This window comes from Carassius auratus, chromosome 19 (genome assembly GCF_003368295.1).
Source record: "Carassius auratus strain Wakin chromosome 19, ASM336829v1, whole genome shotgun sequence".
Lineage (NCBI taxonomy): Eukaryota > Metazoa > Chordata > Actinopteri > Cypriniformes > Cyprinidae > Carassius > Carassius auratus.
In genome coordinates this window covers 16,887,383-16,906,839 of record NC_039261.1, presented here as the reverse complement: position 1 = coordinate 16,906,839, position 19,457 = coordinate 16,887,383, and the positions used below count along the sequence as shown (strand labels likewise).

The 19,457-nt window shown below is 39.6% G+C and overlaps 3 protein-coding genes and 1 long non-coding RNA gene across 4 annotated transcripts in view; 2 read left to right on the top strand and 2 right to left on the bottom strand.

Moving 5' to 3' along the window:
• LOC113120186 (cilia- and flagella-associated protein 20-like) overlaps positions 1-730 on the top strand; it is a 3,112-nt gene extending 2,382 nt beyond the window's left edge. The window contains 1 exon segment of the mRNA XM_026290128.1: positions 542-730. Within this exon segment, the coding sequence (XP_026145913.1) occupies positions 542-730 (189 nt within the window).
• A 305-nt stretch (positions 731-1,035) lies between these two features.
• LOC113119609 (uncharacterized) lies at positions 1,036-4,310 on the top strand. The gene is made up of 4 exons (XM_026289203.1): positions 1,036-1,666; positions 1,788-3,324; positions 3,447-3,639; positions 3,782-4,310. Exons 1-4 carry the CDS (start codon positions 1,519-1,521, stop codon positions 4,025-4,027), a joined length of 2,124 nt encoding a protein of 707 aa, XP_026144988.1. The 5' UTR covers positions 1,036-1,518; the 3' UTR covers positions 4,028-4,310.
• Positions 3,867-7,585, bottom strand: LOC113119611 (uncharacterized). The gene is made up of 4 exons (XR_003294476.1): positions 7,456-7,585; positions 6,100-6,250; positions 5,242-5,314; positions 3,867-4,003 (listed from the first exon to the last, which is right to left on the bottom strand). It is a non-coding gene; the product is annotated as an uncharacterized LOC113119611 (long non-coding RNA).
• Positions 7,586-11,643: 4,058 nt separating this feature from the next.
• Positions 11,644-18,489, bottom strand: LOC113119607 (uncharacterized). Its single transcript, XM_026289200.1, has 3 exons — positions 18,433-18,489; positions 18,221-18,311; positions 11,644-17,880 (listed from the first exon to the last, which is right to left on the bottom strand). Exon 3 carries the CDS (start codon positions 16,929-16,931, stop codon positions 13,215-13,217), a length of 3,717 nt encoding a protein of 1,238 aa, XP_026144985.1. The 5' UTR covers positions 16,932-17,880; positions 18,221-18,311; positions 18,433-18,489; the 3' UTR covers positions 11,644-13,214.
• Positions 18,490-19,457: the final 968 nt, after the last annotated feature.

Genomic DNA, 19,457 nt, shown 5'->3' with positions numbered 1-19,457 from the left:
TTAACATAATTATTTCACGCTTTACATTAAACAGGTAAATTCGCGACTTTAAAGAACTAATTTACCTGGCTGTTCATGAAGTTTGCGTTGTAAGTGTAACGTACAATACAAAGAGACTTTCCTATTAATTTAAAATCCCAAAAATGGCTTCGGGGAGAGCTTTACTGTTTACTCAATAGCAATCAATGGTTGCCAGGGCAACTCTGACACGTCACTATGGAATGTTCGTGGATGACGTCACTTTGGGCCGCTATAAAAGCTGATTTGGAATTGGAAAATTTTATTTCATCGTCGCTTGTTATGCGAGTAATATCACTGAGTGAATATCTGTCTGAACGAGTACGAAAATCTTGCTTAATCGTCTTTTCAAAAAAGACCAGAATTCAGTTTGATAATATCAAACGGCTCAAGAGCGATCTCTCTCAGAACTGTGTAAACGAGAACTGTTGAAAATCTCTGTAGAACAAGAGTTCTCCTTTAGGATCAGAGATGGCTTTTAACAAGAATACATCTTTTTCATCATCATCTTCATCGTCCTCAGTTTGTGGATGAAATGTCAGAGATGTCGCTGAGGAACACATCTCTGGACTCATCCGATGAGGATGTTTCCTCCAGTCACTGTACTGACAGGCTTGTGAAACATCAACTGCTGATGAACAAATTCCTGGACCTTCAGTACAGAGCCCGAGAGCGCCAGGAGGAGTTTCAGTCACTGCTGGAGGCGATTTAACTATATACGTTAGTAATCTGGTTTTAGTTATACACTTATACACATGTAGTTCAGTAGCCTACTCAGACCAATGAGTCGAATAGATGTGGTCAAGTTAATGGTCTTTAATTGGCCTGATTCTTCAAGCCCTCACAAAAAAACTAGAACTTCAAATAATAAAAAAAGAATACAAATGAATCAGACACTCATATTTAGGCATGTATTGGTATTCAGTTGTACCTAAATGCATTACAAACTGATTAACCTGTAAAAGTAAAAATTTTAAAATTGATAATAAAATAAAAATAATAGAAGAAATATTCATAATTTTTGTGTTTAAAACTATAAAATCAATTATAATATTCATGGCTTTTTTTCTTAATTTCCAAACATTAAACAATCGACCCTTAACCTTATTTTTTTGACGGAGAACTGTAGAAAGCCCTTAAAACTTCTCTTTTGTTGACAAGCATTTCAGGAAAAATTAATGATGCCTAATGCATTTACAGATTTACTCAGAATTTGTTTATCCCCAAATTGGGATCAGATGCAGAGATGAGATCTGCACTTGACTTTGAGACAAGCAGCGCATATATTTAATTAAATCACAGCCTTAAATCACAGAGATTTGACAGTGACAACAAGCCATTTAATGATTCCAGTTTAATTTTGATAAACTGTGCAACCCTAAGCCATATATTGATCTTCTTTTTAATATAATCTAACTGTACTTAACAGTTAACGGTACTCATGTTTTACTTCTTGCAGAGGAATCGCTAGAATGGGAGATTGAAAAAGTGGAGAAATCCATGGTCAGCATGGAGTGGTTGGAGGACTTGCAGAAGATCATTGATGAGTTCCAGGCCAATATGGCAAACAATGTGAGCCGCCTTCGAGAGAGCTTCAGAAAAATGCAGGAGGTTGCCTCGAAAAAAGTTCTGACCGTGAAGGCAAAAGGTAAGTTAATGTACACACACACCATCATTCATTAAAAAGCATATCTGAATCACTTTGGTTGCAGTGTGATCTAAAATGCTGTGTCAACTTAGCTTACAGTGTAAAATGTGTTGGTTTTCAGGTAAACCAGGAAAAGATCTGGATGCCAAAGTAGTTAAAAGCGTTCAGTCTCTGCCGACTTGTCCCACGGTAGCAGAATTGAAGGCAAATTCAACCGCTGCATCAACGTACTCATCAAATCTGATCATCGCCTTGAATAGCATCACCAAATCATCCTCCTGCAGTCCAGCCATAAGCAAGGCACTAAAACTATCAGCAGCGACCATTGAAAACCTCAACAAGGCATTTCAAGATCACTGCTTGGAAATGAAGACTCTCAAGACACCTAAAAAAAAAAGCAAGGTGGTTCAAGATGTGAACAGAGACGTCTTAGTTTCTCCTGTGCACCAAAGTGGATCTGCAGGTCAGCAGCAGAAGGTGAAAAAACTGCCTGCCTTTCCTGTGAAACCCAAGGCAGATGATTTTGGTTTCCCTCAGGTCAAAGAGCTTGTACGGGAGACAAATGTTGAAGTGTTGCCACTAGATAGACCAGTGATAACATTAGACACAGCTCCAAAAGACCTCCAGAGTCCGTCTGCTGATGACCCGTCTCCTCCTGGCCTTGCCAGGACATTTGCTTTCCCCAAGATCACACGATCTGTCGAGGAGACAAAAGTTTCCACAGAGCAAAAGGCAAATGTCAAATCATCTGAAGAGACACAAGCTGATGCAGAGACGATGGAGAGAACAGAGACATCATTTGAAGAGACGATGGCTCAGAAAAACCTTAAGTGTCCATTTCCTCCTAGCTTCCAACGTCCGTCCCCCGTCAGATCTTCTGCTCTTCCTCAGATTTTGCAGTCTGTGGAGGAACCAGAAGTTGATACGGAAACAATGGAGAGAACAGAGACACCATTTGAAGAGACAATGGTTCAGGAAGACCACCAAAGTCCATTTCCTCATGCCTTCCATCATCCATCCCCCGTCAGATCTTCTGCTCTTCCTCAGATTTTGCAGTCTGTGGAGGAACCAGAAGTTGATACGGAGACAATGGAGAGAACAGAGACACCATTTGAAGAGACAATGGTTCAGGAAGACCACCAAAGTCCATTTCCTCATAGCTTCCGTCCTCCATCCCTTGTCAGATCTTTTGCTCTTTCTCAGATTTCACAGTCTGTAGAGGAGACAAAAGTTTGTGCTATGTCAGCGGTAGAACGTCAAAGTCTGTCTTCTGTCCACACCCATCCTTCCTCGTCTGTAAAACTGCCCAAAATTCAGACTCAAGTAAAGCCTTCACTTCAGAAGTCTGAGAAACCTGAGACTCACAAATATGATTCCGCAGTCTCGGGCAGCATTGAGGAGCAGTACATGAAGAACAGCGAGGAGGACGGAGACAAACTGCTTCATGCTAGCATGAAAGACCCATCGTTCATAATTGACATCAAAGCTCAAGAAAACAACCTCCAGCAGCTGGATCGAGCTTTTCAAAATAACAACATTTCCTCTGAAATGTACAACCTGTGCAGAGGAACCGTCAATCAGACACTTAAGAGTGTTGAGCTGCGTCTTGGATGTCTTTTACGGAGATACATCAAACATGTCCAAATGAAGCAATTAAGGTTAGAAAAACTTCCATTGGCTAATGGTTTATTTGATTATATATTTTGTGGTAAATCATTTTACAATTTTCCCCTTAAAAAATTCTAATTTTGGCACATTGCATGTTTAATCTGTTATACAGGAAGACACTCGATGGAAATTTCAAGGCCACCAGAAATTTAAGGGATGGACTGGAGTTCAAAAAAGTCCATTCTCAGCTCTGCAAGTTTGACCATTTCCAGCAGAGTGTGAACAAAATCTGGGACGCCAAGCAAGCCTCCACTGATGAGACGCGAGAACTCTGCATCGCACGGACGGCCCATTTATACCAGCAGGTCAGTAGGAATTAGACAAGGGGGCATTAAAGCATTGATATTGAGTCTAAGACTAGTTTGTCATGTTCTAATAATGTAAACAACATTAATTATATGGCTGATGTAAATAATAATATAAAACATGTTGTTGTCCTGCCTTCAGGTGAACGCGGTGCATGGCCTACATCTGACAGGCATATCATTTGTGCAAAGGCATGTATCACTGCCTCTGCTCACTGTGACACCCGTGCGGTTCAGCTCCAATTTGTGTCCATCTCCTCCTCGTGGACCACGAACTTCACCCAGCAGAGCCAGTCCAGCACGCCATCCTCAAATCCACCCCAAACCTCTGCACCACACGACCAGGAACACACCAGGCAGTTTCCTGAAGATCAGTCACATTCAATAATGATGGCCAGTGTCAACATAATGGCTTGTATCTGAACCCAAGAACAGATTATTGAAATGTCACAAAAGTAAAACAAAAGTGAGGACGCATCAGGAACAGACTCTGGAAAAACAGAAGCACCGGCCTGTAGACATAGGAAGATGAATATAAATATAAAGATTGGTTAACCCATATTAGTGATTTCAAGCTTCGCCAGAGTCAAATAGCCAATGTTATATTAAGGAAGAGCTATGTCTTAATCAGTGTATATTTTTGTTTAAGCTTATATTGTAATAAATGTGTGAAAAAATTAATAATAAAAATGATAAATAATAAAGATATGAATCTCTCTTTATTGTTGGGCACTTAAGTATTTTGATCAATTGATCGAAGCACACCACTGAGTAGATTTGATTTTATCGGCGAAAATGGACATCTAACTGATCAAATGTGAACCGGTTATTTCTTTTAACTGAAGAAAGCATAATTTAAATGAATATGAAAGATGAGTACCTTTTTATTTGTTTAAATTCAAGTTAATTATTACTTTAATAAAAGGCACATGCGAGTTAGGGATGAGTGTGTAATGATATTAATTATGGCATGTGACTTAAGCATGAACCATGTGAAAGGTTAGTGAACATAATTTCCATATCTTTCTAAATAATTTGCACTGATTAATAAAAAATAAAAATAATAAACCAATGTGAAAGCTTCATAATGTAAGAGATCTCTGCTGCCTGTCTCAGGTGAGGGTGGCGCTAAGTGGTCATCGCCCGCAACCGAGGTTTAAACATTTCCATTTCTAAGCATTTATTCAACGAAAGATAATATATAAAACAAATTGTGAAAACATAATATTCATTTCATAAAGGCTGTAGTACTGTGGGAAACATAAATTAAACAGAAATGTACATTTTCGCTGCTCTAGTTGTCTTCCCTCCCAAGCTGAAGTTTTGAAATATTTCTTGCCCACTGTTCATTTTCAAGCGCAGTGGGCACACCGAGCAAACTTACTAAAATCTTACTGAAACAAACAGCGGATGGGTCTCCGTCTAGATCGGAGGTGAAATAGAGAAACATGAGGATGACACAGATATATAGTTTATGTACGATCTGTAATTATTTATTCTGCAATCACCGATTGTATAAATGAACATAACTCTGTGAACACCCAAGTCACTTCTTCCTGGGGATATTTAACAGGATGGTAAAGAATTATGAAATATTCATACCTATCCTCATCTTCTCCTCCTCAATGTATTTCGTTCTTCGCGCTTTCGTCCGTCTTCTGTTCTGTTGCTAAAACTAACAATAGTTAAAGTTAATTTTTTTGAGTGTGATTAAAGAAATAAGTTTAAAAAAAATCTCCAGGTTCCATATGCAGAGTGAAATGAGAACAGTCCAGCATTTAGAAATAATTCTTATTAACTGTTATTATTCATGATTTTTCAAACTGTTAACAGTTTGGATTTTCGAATTATGCCTTTACTTTAGTTGTGCAGATCTGGGCTGAGGTTTTGCCCTTTGAGTGTAAGGTTTCACTGGCTGGGTGTTATTTTTAATTTTGGTAAAAAACTAAAGATTATGTTCCATGAAGATATTTTGTAAATTTCCAACCGTAAATATATCAAAACTTTATTTTTCATTAGTAATGTGCATTGCTAAGAACTTCATTTGGACAAGTTTATGGCGATTTTCTCAGTTTTTTATTTTTTATTTTTTTATTTTATTTTTTTGCATCCTCAGATTCCAGATTTTCAAATAGTTGTTTCTCTGGCAAATATTGTCTGATCCGAATAAACCATAAATCAATGGAAAGCTTATTTATTCATCTTTAGATTAAATTATGTCAAAAAATTTACATTTTAGACTTTTTTTTGTGGTCCAGGTTCACATTTGTGCTCATGATTTTACATACCACTTGCAGAATATGCAAATATGTTAGTAATTTTAACAAAATAAGAGAGTTCATGAAAATAGCATGTTATTTTTTTTTATATGCTATCCTGAATAAGTTATTTCACATAACAGATGCTTATATGTACTCCAAAAGAAAAAAGAAAAACGATCCCGTTCAAAAGTTTACATACCCTTCGATCTTAATACTTTGTGTCGTTTCCTGGATGATCCAAGTTGTTCATGAGTCCTGCGTTGGTCCTGAGCAGTTCAACTGCCTTCTGTTCTTCAGAAAAATCCCCCAGCTCTTGCACGTTGTCAGGTTTTCCAGCATCTTCTGCATATCTGAACATTTTGCAAAAGTGACTTTATGATTTTGAGATCCATCAATTCACACTGAGGACAACTGAGGGACTCAAATGAACATAAGGTTCAAATGCTCACCGATGCTACAGAAAGAAAAAAGGGGGTTCTTTTGTCTTATGAGAAAAATGTAACTATCTTCTGTAGCCTCTGAAGGCCAGTACTAAATAAATAAATAAAAATATTTAGGCAAAATAAGTAAAATGTACACATCTCCATTCTGCTCAAAAGTTTTCCACTTCTCTGTCATTTTCCTCCACTGCTGCTGGTCAAAGGAAACGCCCAACGAACAGGAAGAATTGATTTAAAATATAAGACTAAAGAAAATATTTCAGTTGCATAGCCTACTGCATCTATATTTTATATAAAACCTTTATATAAAATACCTAACGTCTGTTCTGTTCGCAGGGTTCGAGTCAAGCAATTTCGCCCCAGCAACATGAGCGCATTCAGCCCGTTCTCTTCAGTCAAATAACACGACTTTATACTTTCCAAACGTCCGATAACTTTACCAAAAATGACCCGATAGAGGCGGGAAGGGACATTTTTGAAAATATGACTGCAAATTATTGTTTCTTCGCGGAGTTCGCGCGTTATGCATAATGTCTTTTTGCGGACAAGCGATGCAGGAGTCGTAAACGAAGTGTGCACACAGACGACACAGGTATTTACTTGACACAAAATATTTCTATTGGCATGAAACGTTAACCATGGACATATATCTGGGATTATTAACAGATGCGATTCGAATATAATAAGGCCTATACAACAAGTATTGCAATAATTAATATTTAGGTCCACACACAGGAGAATCTGAGAAACAACAGCTAAAGTGTTACATTTGGATAGGAATTACGTTCTTTATAATGTTGCGTCACGTGTTAATTAAAGTTCAAAGACTGTTTAATTTTGTTAGATCTGAATGATGCACATTAAGTTATAGTAGCTAATGCTAATAACAAAGTATATTATAACATTTAGCACACAACATAATTATGTTATAACACAAAGCGAATTATATCATGCTCATATAAAGCCCCTGTATTCAGATTTCAAACCGATATTTGCAATATTAATAATGTCTCGTCTGTCCGCTGATGTCTAATGCTTGCTCATTAAGATTAACATAATTATTTCACACTTTACATTAAACAGGTAAAATTCGCGACTTTAAAGAACTAATTTACCTGGCTGTTCATGAAGTTTGCGTTGTAAGTGTAACGTACAATACAAAGAGCCTTTCCTATTAATTTAAAATCCCAAAAATGGCTTCGGGGAGAGCTTTACTGTTTACTCAATAGCAATCAATGGTTGCCATGGCAACTCTGACACGTCACTATGGAATGTTCGTGGATGACGTCACTCTGGGCCGCTATAAAAGCTGATTTGGAATTGGAAAATTTTATTTCATCGTCGCTTGTTATGCGAGTAATATCAGTGAATGAATATCTGTCTGAACGAGTACGAAAATCTTGCTTAATCGTCTTTTCAAAAAAGACCAGAAATTCAGTTTGAAAATATCAAACGGCTCAAGAGCGATCTCTCTCAGAACTGTGTAAACGAGAACTGTTGAAAATCTCTGTAGAACAAGAGTTCTCCTTTAGGATCAGAGATGGCTTTTAACAAGAATACATCTTTTTCATCATCATCTTCATCGTCCTCAGTTGTGGATGAAATGTCAGAGATGTCGCTGAGGAACACATCTCTGGACTCATCCGATGAGGATGATTCCTCCAGTCACTGTACTGACAGGCTTGTGAAACATCAACTGCTGATGAACAAATTCCTGGACCTTCAGTACAGAGCCCGAGAGCGCCAGGAGGAGTTTCAGTCACTGCTGGAGCGATTTAACTATATACGTTAGTAATCTGGTTTTAGTTATACACTTATACACATGTAGTTCAGTAGCCTACTCAGACCAATGAGTCGAATAGAGTGGTCAAGTTAATGGTCTTTAATTGGCCTGATTCTTCAAGCCCTCAAAAAAAACTAAAAAAACTTTTTTCAAAAAAAAAAAAAAAAAAAAAAAAGAATACAAATGATTCAGATACTCATATTTAGGCATGTATTGGTATTCAGTTGTACCTTAATGCATTGCAAACTGATTAACCAGTAAAAGTAACATTTTTAAATTGCTATTAAAATAAAAAAAATAATAGAAAAAAACATTCATAATTTTAGTGTTTAAAACTATAAAATCAATAATAATATTCATGGCTTTTTAAACATTCAACAATCGACCTTTAACCTTCATTTTTTTAGGAGAACTGTAGAAAGCCCTTAAAACTTCTGTTTTGTTGACAAGCATTTCAGGAAAAATTAATGATGCCTAATGCATTTACAGATTTACTTTAAAGCCCCAAATTGGGATCAGATGCAGAGATGAGATCTGCACTTGACTTTGACACAAGCAGCGCATATATTTAATTAAATCACAGCCTTTGAGATTTGACAGTGACAACAACCCAATTCACGATCCCAGTTTCATTTTGATTAACTTTGCAACCCTAAGCCATATATTGATCTGCTTTTTAATATAATCTAACTTTACTTAACAGTTAACGATATTTATGTTTTACTTCTTGCAGAGGAATCGCTAGAATGGGAGATTGAGAAAGTGGAGAAATCCATGTTCAGCATGGAGTGGCTGGAGGACTTGCAGAAGATCATTGATGAGTTCCAGGCCAATATGGCAAACAATGTGAGCCGCCTTCGAGAGAGCTTCAGAAAAATGCAGGAGGTTGCCTCGAAAAAAGTTCTGACTGTGAAGGCAAAAGGTAAGTTAATGTACACACACACCATAATTCATTAAAAAGCATATCTAAATCACTTTGGTTGCAGTGTGATCTAAAATGCTGTGTCAACTTAGCTTACAGTGTAAAATGTGTTGGTTTTCAGGTAAACCAGGAAAAGATCTGGATGCCAAAGTAGTTAAAAGCGTTCAGTCTCTGCCGACTTGTCCCACGGTAGCAGAATTGAAGGCAAATTCAACCGCTGCATCAACATACTCATCAAATCTGATCAACGCCTTGAATAGCATCACCAAATCATCCTCCTGCAGTCCAGCCATAAGCAAGGCACTAAAACTATCAGCAGCGACCATTGAAAACCTCAACAAGGCATTTCAAGATCACTGCTTGGAAATTAAGACTCTCAAAACACCTCAGAAAGCAAGAAAGGTGGTTCGAGATGTGAACAGAGACGTCTTAGTTTCTCCTGTGCACCAAAGTGGATCTGCAGGTCAGCAGCAGAAGGTGAAAAAATTAACTGCCTTTCCTGTGAAACCCAAGGCAGATGATTTTGGTTTCCCTCAGGTCAAAGAGCTTTTACGGGAGACAAATGTTGAAGTGTTGCCACTAGATAGACCAGTGATAACATTAGACACAGCTCCAAAAGACCTCCAGAGTCCGTCTGCTGATGACCCGTCTCCTCCTGGCCTTGCCAGGACTTTTGCTCTCCCCAAGATCACACAATCGGTTGAGGAGACAAAAGTTTCCACAGAGCAAAAGGCAAATGTCAAATCATCTGAAGAGACACAAGCTGATGCAGAGACGATGGAGAGAACAGAGACATCATTTGAAGAGACAATGGTTCAGGAAGACCACCAAAGTCCATTTCCTCATAGCTTCCGTCCTCGATCCCTTGTCAGATCTTTTGCTCTTCCTCAGATTTCACAGTCTGTAGAGGAGACAAAAGTTTGTGCTATGTCAGCGGTAGAACGTCAAAGTCTGTCTTCTGTCCACACCCATCCTTCCTCGTCTGTAAAACTGCCCAAAATTCAGACTCAAGCAAAGCCGTCACTTCAGAAGTCTGAGAAACATGAGACTCACAAATATGATTCTGCAGTCTCGGGCAGCATTGAGGAGCAGTACATGAAGAACAGCGAGGAGGACGGAGACAAACTGCTTCATGCTAGCATGAAAGACCCATCGTTCATAATTGACATCAAAGCTCAAGAAAACAACCTCCAGCAGCTGGATCGAGCTTTTCAAAATAACAACATTTCCTCTGAAATGTACAACCTGTGCAGAGGAACCGTCAATCAGACACTTAAGAGTGTTGAGCTGCGTCTTGGATGTCTTTTACGGAGATACATCAAACATGTCCAAATTAAGCAGTTAAGGTTAGAAAAACTTCCATTGGCTAATGGTTTATTTGATTATATATTTTGTGGTAAATCATTTTATAATGTTCCATTAAAAAATTCTCATTTGGCTCATTGCATCTTTAATCTGTTATACAGGAAGACGCTCGATGGAAATTTCAAGGCCACCAGAAATTTAAGGGATGGACTGGAGTTCAAAAAAGTCCATTCTCAGCTCTGCAAGTTTGACCGTTTCCAGCAGAGTGTGAACAAAATCTGGGACGCCAAGCAAGCCTCCACTGATGAGACGCGAGAACTCTGCATCGCACGGACGGCCCATTTATACCAGCAGGTCAGTAGGAATTAGACAAGGGGGCATTAAAGCATTGATATTGAGTCTAAGACTAGTTTGTCATGTTCTAATAATGTAAACAACATTAATTATATGGCAGATGTAAATAATAATATAAAACATGTTGTTGTCCTGCCTTCAGGTGAACGCGGTGCATGGCCTACATCTGACAGGCATATCATTTGTGCAAAGGCATGTATCACTGCCTCTGCTCACTGTGACACCCGTGCGGTTCAGCTCCAATTTGTGTCCATCTCCTCCTCGTGGACCACGAACTTCACCCAGCAGAGCCAGTCCAGCACGTCATCCTCAAATCCACCCCAAACCTCTGCACCACACGACCAGGAACACACCAGGCAGTTTCCTGAAGATCAGTCACATTCAATAATGATAGTGATTTCAAGCTTCGCCAGAGTCAAATAGCCAATGTTATATTAAGAAAGAGCTATGTCTTAATCAGTGTATATTTTTGGTTAAGCTTATATTGTAATATATATATGAAAAAACATGTGAATAATAAAAATGATCAATAATAAAGATATGAATCTCTCTTTATTGTTGGGCACTTAAGTATTTTGATCAATTGATCGAAGCACACCACTGTGTAGATTTGATTTTATCAGCGTAAATGGGACATTTAACTAATCAAATGTGAACCGATTATTTATTTTAACTGAAATAATTGAGTGAAGTGACATTCAGCCAAGTATGGTGACCCATACTCAGAATTTGTGCTCTGCATTTAACCCATCCGAAATACAGAGTAGTGAACACACACACACACACACACACACTGTGAGCATACGCCTGAGGAGCAGTTGGGGGTTCGATGCCTTGCTCAAGGGCACCTAAGTCATGGTATTGAAGGTGGAGCGAGAGCTGTTCATGCACTACCCCTGTAGCGGCCCCTCGGATATAGATTGATCAAGACGCAGAGAGTTTCAAACGGGTGTCAATTTATTTCTTCCTCTCAACGAGCACCATGCACCTGGACACCGTGAAAACTACAGAATAAACAGAAATACAAAATGCTTCCATGTAATTTCACAAATAATTTGCATATAAATAATCTTCACATATTAATCATGTTTACACTCAATACAAATTATTTTAACAAATGACCAATATGAAATATGAAGTGTGTTTAAGCCTTTATGACAAATGAAATATCACATGCTTCTTTTAAATTAAACAGAATATATTATAATTGAAGAAAGAATATACGTTTTATATTGATGACGTGTGCAATAAACCCATAAACAAATGAAGTACTTGTGACGAGAGAATAGCGGAAGTTTAGCGTCACAAAAAAAAAAAAACATCCGAAGAAGAAAACAGCGCTTTTTCAAAATAAAAGCGGAACAGACATAGCGACACTATTAAATATATAATGCCTTAAAATATTAATATAAAATGTTATATATGTTGTATATATACTGTGTAGAATATTAATGCGATTTATAAAGACATTTACACTCCCACCAAATCCTGGTACAATGAATGAACAAATATACAAAGAGTAAGTGAATTGTGCAGGATTTCTTGCTAAGAAATTAATAGCCTGAAGTTAAGCTATCAGAGGCGTAACTATATGGCATCATGCATAATAAAGCAGTTTGTGCAGTGTTGTAAATCGCTTTCTTTTAATCAGTTCTCTAGGAGGAGCACCAATTTTTTGATTGGTCTCTCAATAACTGAGGGCTTGGAGGGTGGATCTTGTTTTTTATGAGGTTTCCGCTCACCAACTTGCACTTTAACTCGACCAACCAAGCCATCACTACTTTGAACAGTTTCAATCACCCGTCCAAGTTGCCACTGATTTCTTGGGAGGTTATCGTCTTTAATAATGACAATGTCATCCACTTTGAGGTTGCGCTGAGGTGAGTGCCATTTCTGTCTCAAGGATATGTTCAGCAGATACTCCTTTTTCCAGCGGCTCCAAAACTGTTCGATGAGATACTGAACTCTTCTCCACCTTTTTGACGCATACAGGTCCTCCTTGACAAATACTCCAGGAGGAGGAAGAGCAACTTTAGATTTCATCATAATGAGATGATTCGGTGTTATAGGCTCCAGTGCCTGTGGATCATTTATCCCATCCACTGTTAACGGGCGGCTGTTAACGATAGCCATGGTCTCATATAGCAGTGTTCTGAGGGAAGCGTCGTCAAGTCGACCTGGGCACTGTGCAAAGGCGGCATTCAGCACATTTCTAACAGTTCTGATCTGGCGTTCCCAGACACCACCTGCAGGACTGTCAGAGGGAGCATTGAAGACAAATTCGCACTGCTTCTCTGTCAGGAAGATTTCCAGAAGCTTAATGTCACATTGTTTAAGTGCTTCCTTGAGCTCATTCCTTGCGCCAACAAAATTAGAGCCTTGGTCACAGCGAAGTTGTTGAACAGCTCCTCTCAGGCTGATGAAGCATCTCAATGAGTTGATGAATGAGTCTGTTGACAAATCTTCGAGCATTTCAATATGAACAGCTCTAGAGTACATACATGTGAAAATCACGCCGTATCTTCCGCCGAGGCTTCAACGCGTTCTGTGGGAAGTTCAGCCATTTGTTGTCTTTCTGTTGGCCTTCGCAGTTTCCTGCAAAGCACACAAGTGTGTATCACCTTAGCAACCAACTTGCTCCCACCAATTACCCAGAATCCATTGGCCCGAAGCTCCATTAGAGTCTGGCCTCGACGCTGATGGCATGTCTTAGCGTGAAAATGAGACACAATAAGCTTAGAAATGTGGCTGCTATTCGGTAGGATGACTGGGTGCTTGACTTTATGACAGAGCGATGACTGGTTCAATCTGCCACCAACACAGAGGAGTCCTTCAGACCAGATAGGGTCGAGACGGAAAAGAGAGCTTGAGTTTGGAAGGTCCTTTTTACCCTGAAGCATCTCTTCGGGGAAAGCTTGCTGCTGTACAATCTTAATCACTTCATCTGCAGCCTTCTCAATCTCCTTAACAGTCACATACTCACTGTGTTGTCTCTGTTTAGACCCCAGCCTCTTGATTCTTGCCACCACCTTAAGAATTTTTGTCCAGGAGGAAAACTGACACAGATGGCTGAGGATGTCATTGTAGTTTTTTACTTCTGTTGCAAACACCTGAATTGTCTTGACTTCAGGATCACCAACAAGTAATTCTGATGGAGCGTTGGGTGCTAGAAGTAAATTACTCTCCCAGAGAAACTTCGGTCCTCGAAGCCAATTTGTTGAATGAAGGTCTGAAGCACTAAGACCTCGGGAAGCATGATCTGCCGGGTTTTCTGCGGTGTCCACATAATGCCACTGAATGGGATCACTGTTATCCCTTATCATCTGAACACGGTTCGCAACAAATATGTGGAACCTACGGGCATCATTGTTAATATACCCAAGCACCACCTTTGAATCGGTCCAGAAAACCTCTTCATCAATCTTTATGTCAAGTTCACCTTTTAACATGACACTGACTTTCGTAGAAACCACAGCTGCTGCAAGTTCTAGTCTGGGGATACTTGTGACCTTTGAGGGTGCAACCCTTGCTTTCGCCAGCACGAGACTGCAATGGACTTCATCCTTGTCATTTTTTAACCTGAGGTAAGAACATGCACCATATCCCACGCAGCTGGCATCCGAAAAATGGTGCAACTCTACTCTGACAATGTTATGGAAGTCATATCGGTGGTAACATCTCGGAATTGAAACCTCTTTCAACCTCTGAAGCCCATTTATCCACTCCTCCCACCGTGGCCTCATATCTTCTGGTAGTGGATCATCCCATCCGATGCCTCTGTGACACAGCTCTTGAAGTATACGCTTTCCAGTTAGGCTGAATGGAGCAATGAATCCAAGTGGATCATAAAGAGAGGCAATGACAGAAAGGCAACCACGCCGGGTGGAAGGCTGATCTTTCAAGCTGCTGTTAAAACTGAAAGTGTCAGTTTTAATCGACCATTGAATGCCGAGTGCACGCTCCGATGGAGTTGGATCCAGTCCTAGAGGTTCAATGGTTGCTGCTCTTTCTGAAGGATCTAAGCAGGCGAGGGCTGCTTCCTCATTAGAGTTGAATTTATGAAGGCGTAGGCCTCCTCTTTTGCACAACTCCTGTGACTCAGTGATCAGTTTCTTGGCTTCCTCGACCGATGGAACACTGACTAGCCCGTCATCAACATAAAAATTTTTCTCTATGAATGTTGATGCTAGTGGATAGGTAGCTTTGTGTTGGCGTGCCAGATGTTTCAAGCCAAAGTTGGCACATCCTGGAGACGAGGCAGCTCCAAAGAGATGAACTGCCATCCTGTATTCCTGTGGTTCCTTCTCCAAATCTCCACCTCCCCACCAGAGGAATTTCAGATAATTCCGGGATTCAGGAGTGACAGAGAACTGATAAAACATTCTTTCGATATCACAGATGATCGCTACAGCCTCCTTCCTGAAGCGGCAGAGAACTCCTACCATAGGATTGATAAGATCAGGCCCAGTCAGTAAAGTGTCATTTAGAGAAACACCATGGAATTTGGCTGAACAGTCGAATACAACTCTCAGCTTGTCTGGTTTTCTGGGGTGATAAATGCCATGATGCGGAAGGTACCACTCAGTCTCTCCTGCAAATGTTGTAGGGGCAGGCTCTGCATCACCCTTGCTAATTGTTTCTTCCATGAATGTTTTGTATTGATCATAATATTTTTTATTGGTCTTTAACTTCTTCTTAAGACACTGTAGGCGAACTGTGGCTAGCTTCTTGTTGTTTGGTAGGTTGGGTGGACTGTTGCCCTTGAAAGGGAGGGGCATCTCATAATGTCCATCTTTCTTCTGCGTGATGTTGTCACTGAGGAACTGTATGAAATGAACATCGTTCTGGGACACATATTTATCTTCATATGTTCTCTCGGTGAAGTCTGATTCTAGGGCTTTTAGAACATCTGTTGTCGATGGAATTGGCAGTTCTTTTACTGTGAGCCGATGCACAAAGCTCTGACTTCCTTGTCTGTCTAGGTGAGGATTTGATGAGCCTATGATACTCCATCCTAGTTTTGATCTCTGTGCAAACGGTTGATTTTTGTCTCCAATGATAACCTCAAGAGGAGTTAATGCTGCTGGACAGTCATATCCTATCAGGAGCCCTACATCACAGTCTAGAAGGAGTGGTAGCTTATCTGCCAAATGTCTGAGATGAGGCCAGAGTAAGGCTGTTTCATTTGTTGGAACGTAGGACTTGTCCACTGGTATAAAATCACGGCTGTAGGCCTGCTGTAATTGAATGTGGTCCTTAGAGTGCAGTCCTCGAACTTGTAGACCACGGACGTTCTTGCTAGATATGATTGTGTCAATAGCCGTCATAGTACTCAATTTTAATTTTACTGGTTGGGCATCAACATTCAGTTTGTCAAGTACATCTTCTAAGACAAACGTTGAGTCACTCTGTGTGTCCAGTATTGCATACGTAAGTACTTCTCTGTGTGGCTCTTGTATTGAAGACACAAGGACTGGGACGATACTTGAGGTAGCTGAAGAACGTTGCGTTGATGCATGGGATACGACATTGTGAGTTTCCAAGCTTGCATGGTTTTCTGTGGAAGTGGAACTATTCGTTGTTGCTTCCACAGGTCTTTGTTTCCTGTCATCGTGCAAGCAGGTTGGGTGACGACAGCTGCATATGCTGCATGTGTGTCGTCTCTTACAATCTTTGGTCATGTGACCCTTCCTCAAGAACCCAAAGCAGAGCCGATTTTCACAGATGAATGCCTTTTTATCTTCAATACTCTTTGCTGCGAAGGTGGGACACTTGGTGATGTTATGATCTTCACTTTTACACATGAAGCAAGGTGATTTTGGTTTACTGCCATTTGTTTCTTGTTTCTCCTGAGCGAAACTCTTTGTTTGTGTATTTGTGTTGAGAGCTTTGGCTCTCTTTGGTGATCTTTCATTTGTGGCCCTGAAGTTCATCAACAATGGAGAAGCAATAGGGTTACAGGCTATCCGTGCCTCTTTGCTCTGGAAATTTGTGAAGCATGCAAGATCTGGATAGCTTCCGGATGTGTCAAGTTTCTCCACAACAACTCGACTCCACTTGCGCACGATCCATTCTGGTAGTTTTCTGAGCAACTTGTGGTTTTCCTCACAATCGTTAAGGATAGCTAGTCCTTTTACGTGAGGCATCACCTCAGTGCAGCCTTGGAGGAAGTCAGCAAACTCTTGTAGTGCTAGTGGATCATTTGTGTTGATCTTTGGCCATCTCATGAGCTTATCTTGGAAAGCTTTTTGTATGATGAACGGGTTCCCATATCTGTCTTGTAAGACTTTCCATGCTCCATTGTATGCACTTTCTGAATTTTTTCAGAGGGTTTTTAATTTTGTCCTAGTCTCCCTAGCTACCAGCTTCCAAGTGTCATAGGACTTGTTAAATGCTTTCTCACGTTTTTTGTTGTCTTGTTCATGCATCTCTTGGCCTTTCTCTGTTAGCTTTCTTTCTCGTGAGCTGGACCTGCAAGGTGTATCTTTAAGTGACATCTTGTTTGTTTGTGCAGCTGCTTTAAGTCGAGTGTGGCCTTTGATTGTCCAATGCCTGAATTTACAGTTGTAAGCTGTAGTTATCCTTTACTACAGAGTAATGTTTATGCTACGCATTAATAGATAAATGCGTAGCATAAACATCTAAAAGGATTTTTAGCTTAAAACAGTAACAACAAAACACTCCTTTTAACCTTTTCATAAACAGATATGAACGAAAAGCATGGGCTAGTTTCTTTCACCAGTTTTAGAAGCTTTAAGAACGGAGAATTAGTTTGCAAGATATTTTGACCTTATAATACCATATTATTATTAAGTCATTCAATTATGCTGCAAGCATGTGTGTAGAAATGGTCCCTTTTCAGCTTTCTTGCTCCTTGGCATCCAGTGTCTCTTTTTGCAGGTCTAGCTGTACCTTAAGTATGCTGTCCATTTTAAGTCTTGTCTGTGTGCAGGAGTTGAATGCAAGCGAAGTAAACTGGCTTGGTATTAGGTTGGTGTTTGGACCTCAGATGTGATGGCCTCAACTTCTCAGCAGAGATGGCAGGGCTGGTGCAGCGATGAGTTTTCACTGTAGCGGCCCCTCGGATATAGATTGATCAAGACGCAGAGAGTTTCAAATGGGTGTCAATTTATTTCTTCCTCTCAACGAGCACCATGCACCTGGACACCGTGAAAACTACAGAATAAACAGAAATACAAAATGCTTCCATGTAGTTTCACAAATAATTTGCATATAAATAATCTTCACATATTAATCATGTTTACACCCAATACAAATTATTTTAACAAATGACCAATATGAAATATGAAGTGTGTTTAAGCCTTTATGACAAATGAAATATCACATGCTTCTTTTAAATTAAACAGAATATATTATAATTGAAGAAAGAATATACGTTTTATATTGATGACGTGTGCAATAAACCCATAAACAAATGAAGTACTGACATTCTCTTTTTTCCTTAAACAATATCCCTTTTGATAATAATACAAACTCCACATATTTTCCTTCATACCTCATTCCGCTTTTCCAAGGGCGCTAATCAAAGAGTTTCTGCCATCAGCTACCATGTGCTCTAGCTTGACACACCCTCACAGTTCGGAGCTCTTAAAAATAACATGTACGAGCAATACAAAAATAATAAAGTAAATTACAATGTAAACTCTTTCTTTACAAGATTCAAATGGATGAACATGATAAATAACTTGAGTGTTTAAAGGTTTTTACCGTTCTTCCGACGATATGTGAACACCACATTGTGACGAGAGAATAGCGGAAGTTTAGCGTCACAAAAAAAAAAAAAACATCCGAAGAAGAAAACAGCGCTTTTTCAAAATAAAAGCGGAACAGACATAGCGACACTGTTAAATATATAATGCCTTAAAATATTAATATAAAATGTTATATATGTTGTGTAGAATATTAATGCGATTTATAAAGACATTTACAACCCCCACCCACAATTCCGTCCGGCCCAAGACTAGAACTCACAACCCTTCGATTGGGAGTCCAACTCTCTAACCATTAGGCAGTGTCTGCCATTCAAGGCGCCATCCAGCTCGTCGGGAGCAGCTGGGGTTAGGTGTCTTGCTCAAGGACACCTCGACACTTGGTCAGGTGGAGCCAGGGATCGAACCACCAACCTTCCGGTTTGTAGACAACCTACATGAACCACTGAGCCACTGCCGCCCCAATTATTTAAATGAACATGCATGTTAGGCATTAGTGTGTCATGATATTAATTATGACATGTGACTAAAGTATCAGATCGTCTCAGATCTTTTGCAAAACTAAGCACTTCATTCAAAAATTTACATTATTTAAAAATAATAATTATTATTATTTGGTACCATATGGCACACACATGGTTCATACAGAGTTGGATTCTGTTTGAACCACTTAGAAACTGTTGGGCACAATCTTAAACACGTTTAACATTTCTATTTCTGATGCGAGAGGAGAATCTTCTCAACTGGCGAATCCATCCTTACACAGACTCTGAATAGCTGGAATGAGGTGGTTTAACAAAGGGTCAGAGATAGAGGTGCTCCGATCACGATCGGCCGATCGTTATGCGTATCTCCTCAGTAAAGCCGGTTTTCTAATCAGCGGTTAATTCCATCAGATGCGTGATTTCACATAGAGCAGCTGTTACTACACAGAGCCGTTGTTAATAGAGAAGATGCGCAAATCACGTTAATTTTCAGCGTTTATTGGCCCATCTTCTCAGTTAACAACGGCTCTGTGTAGTA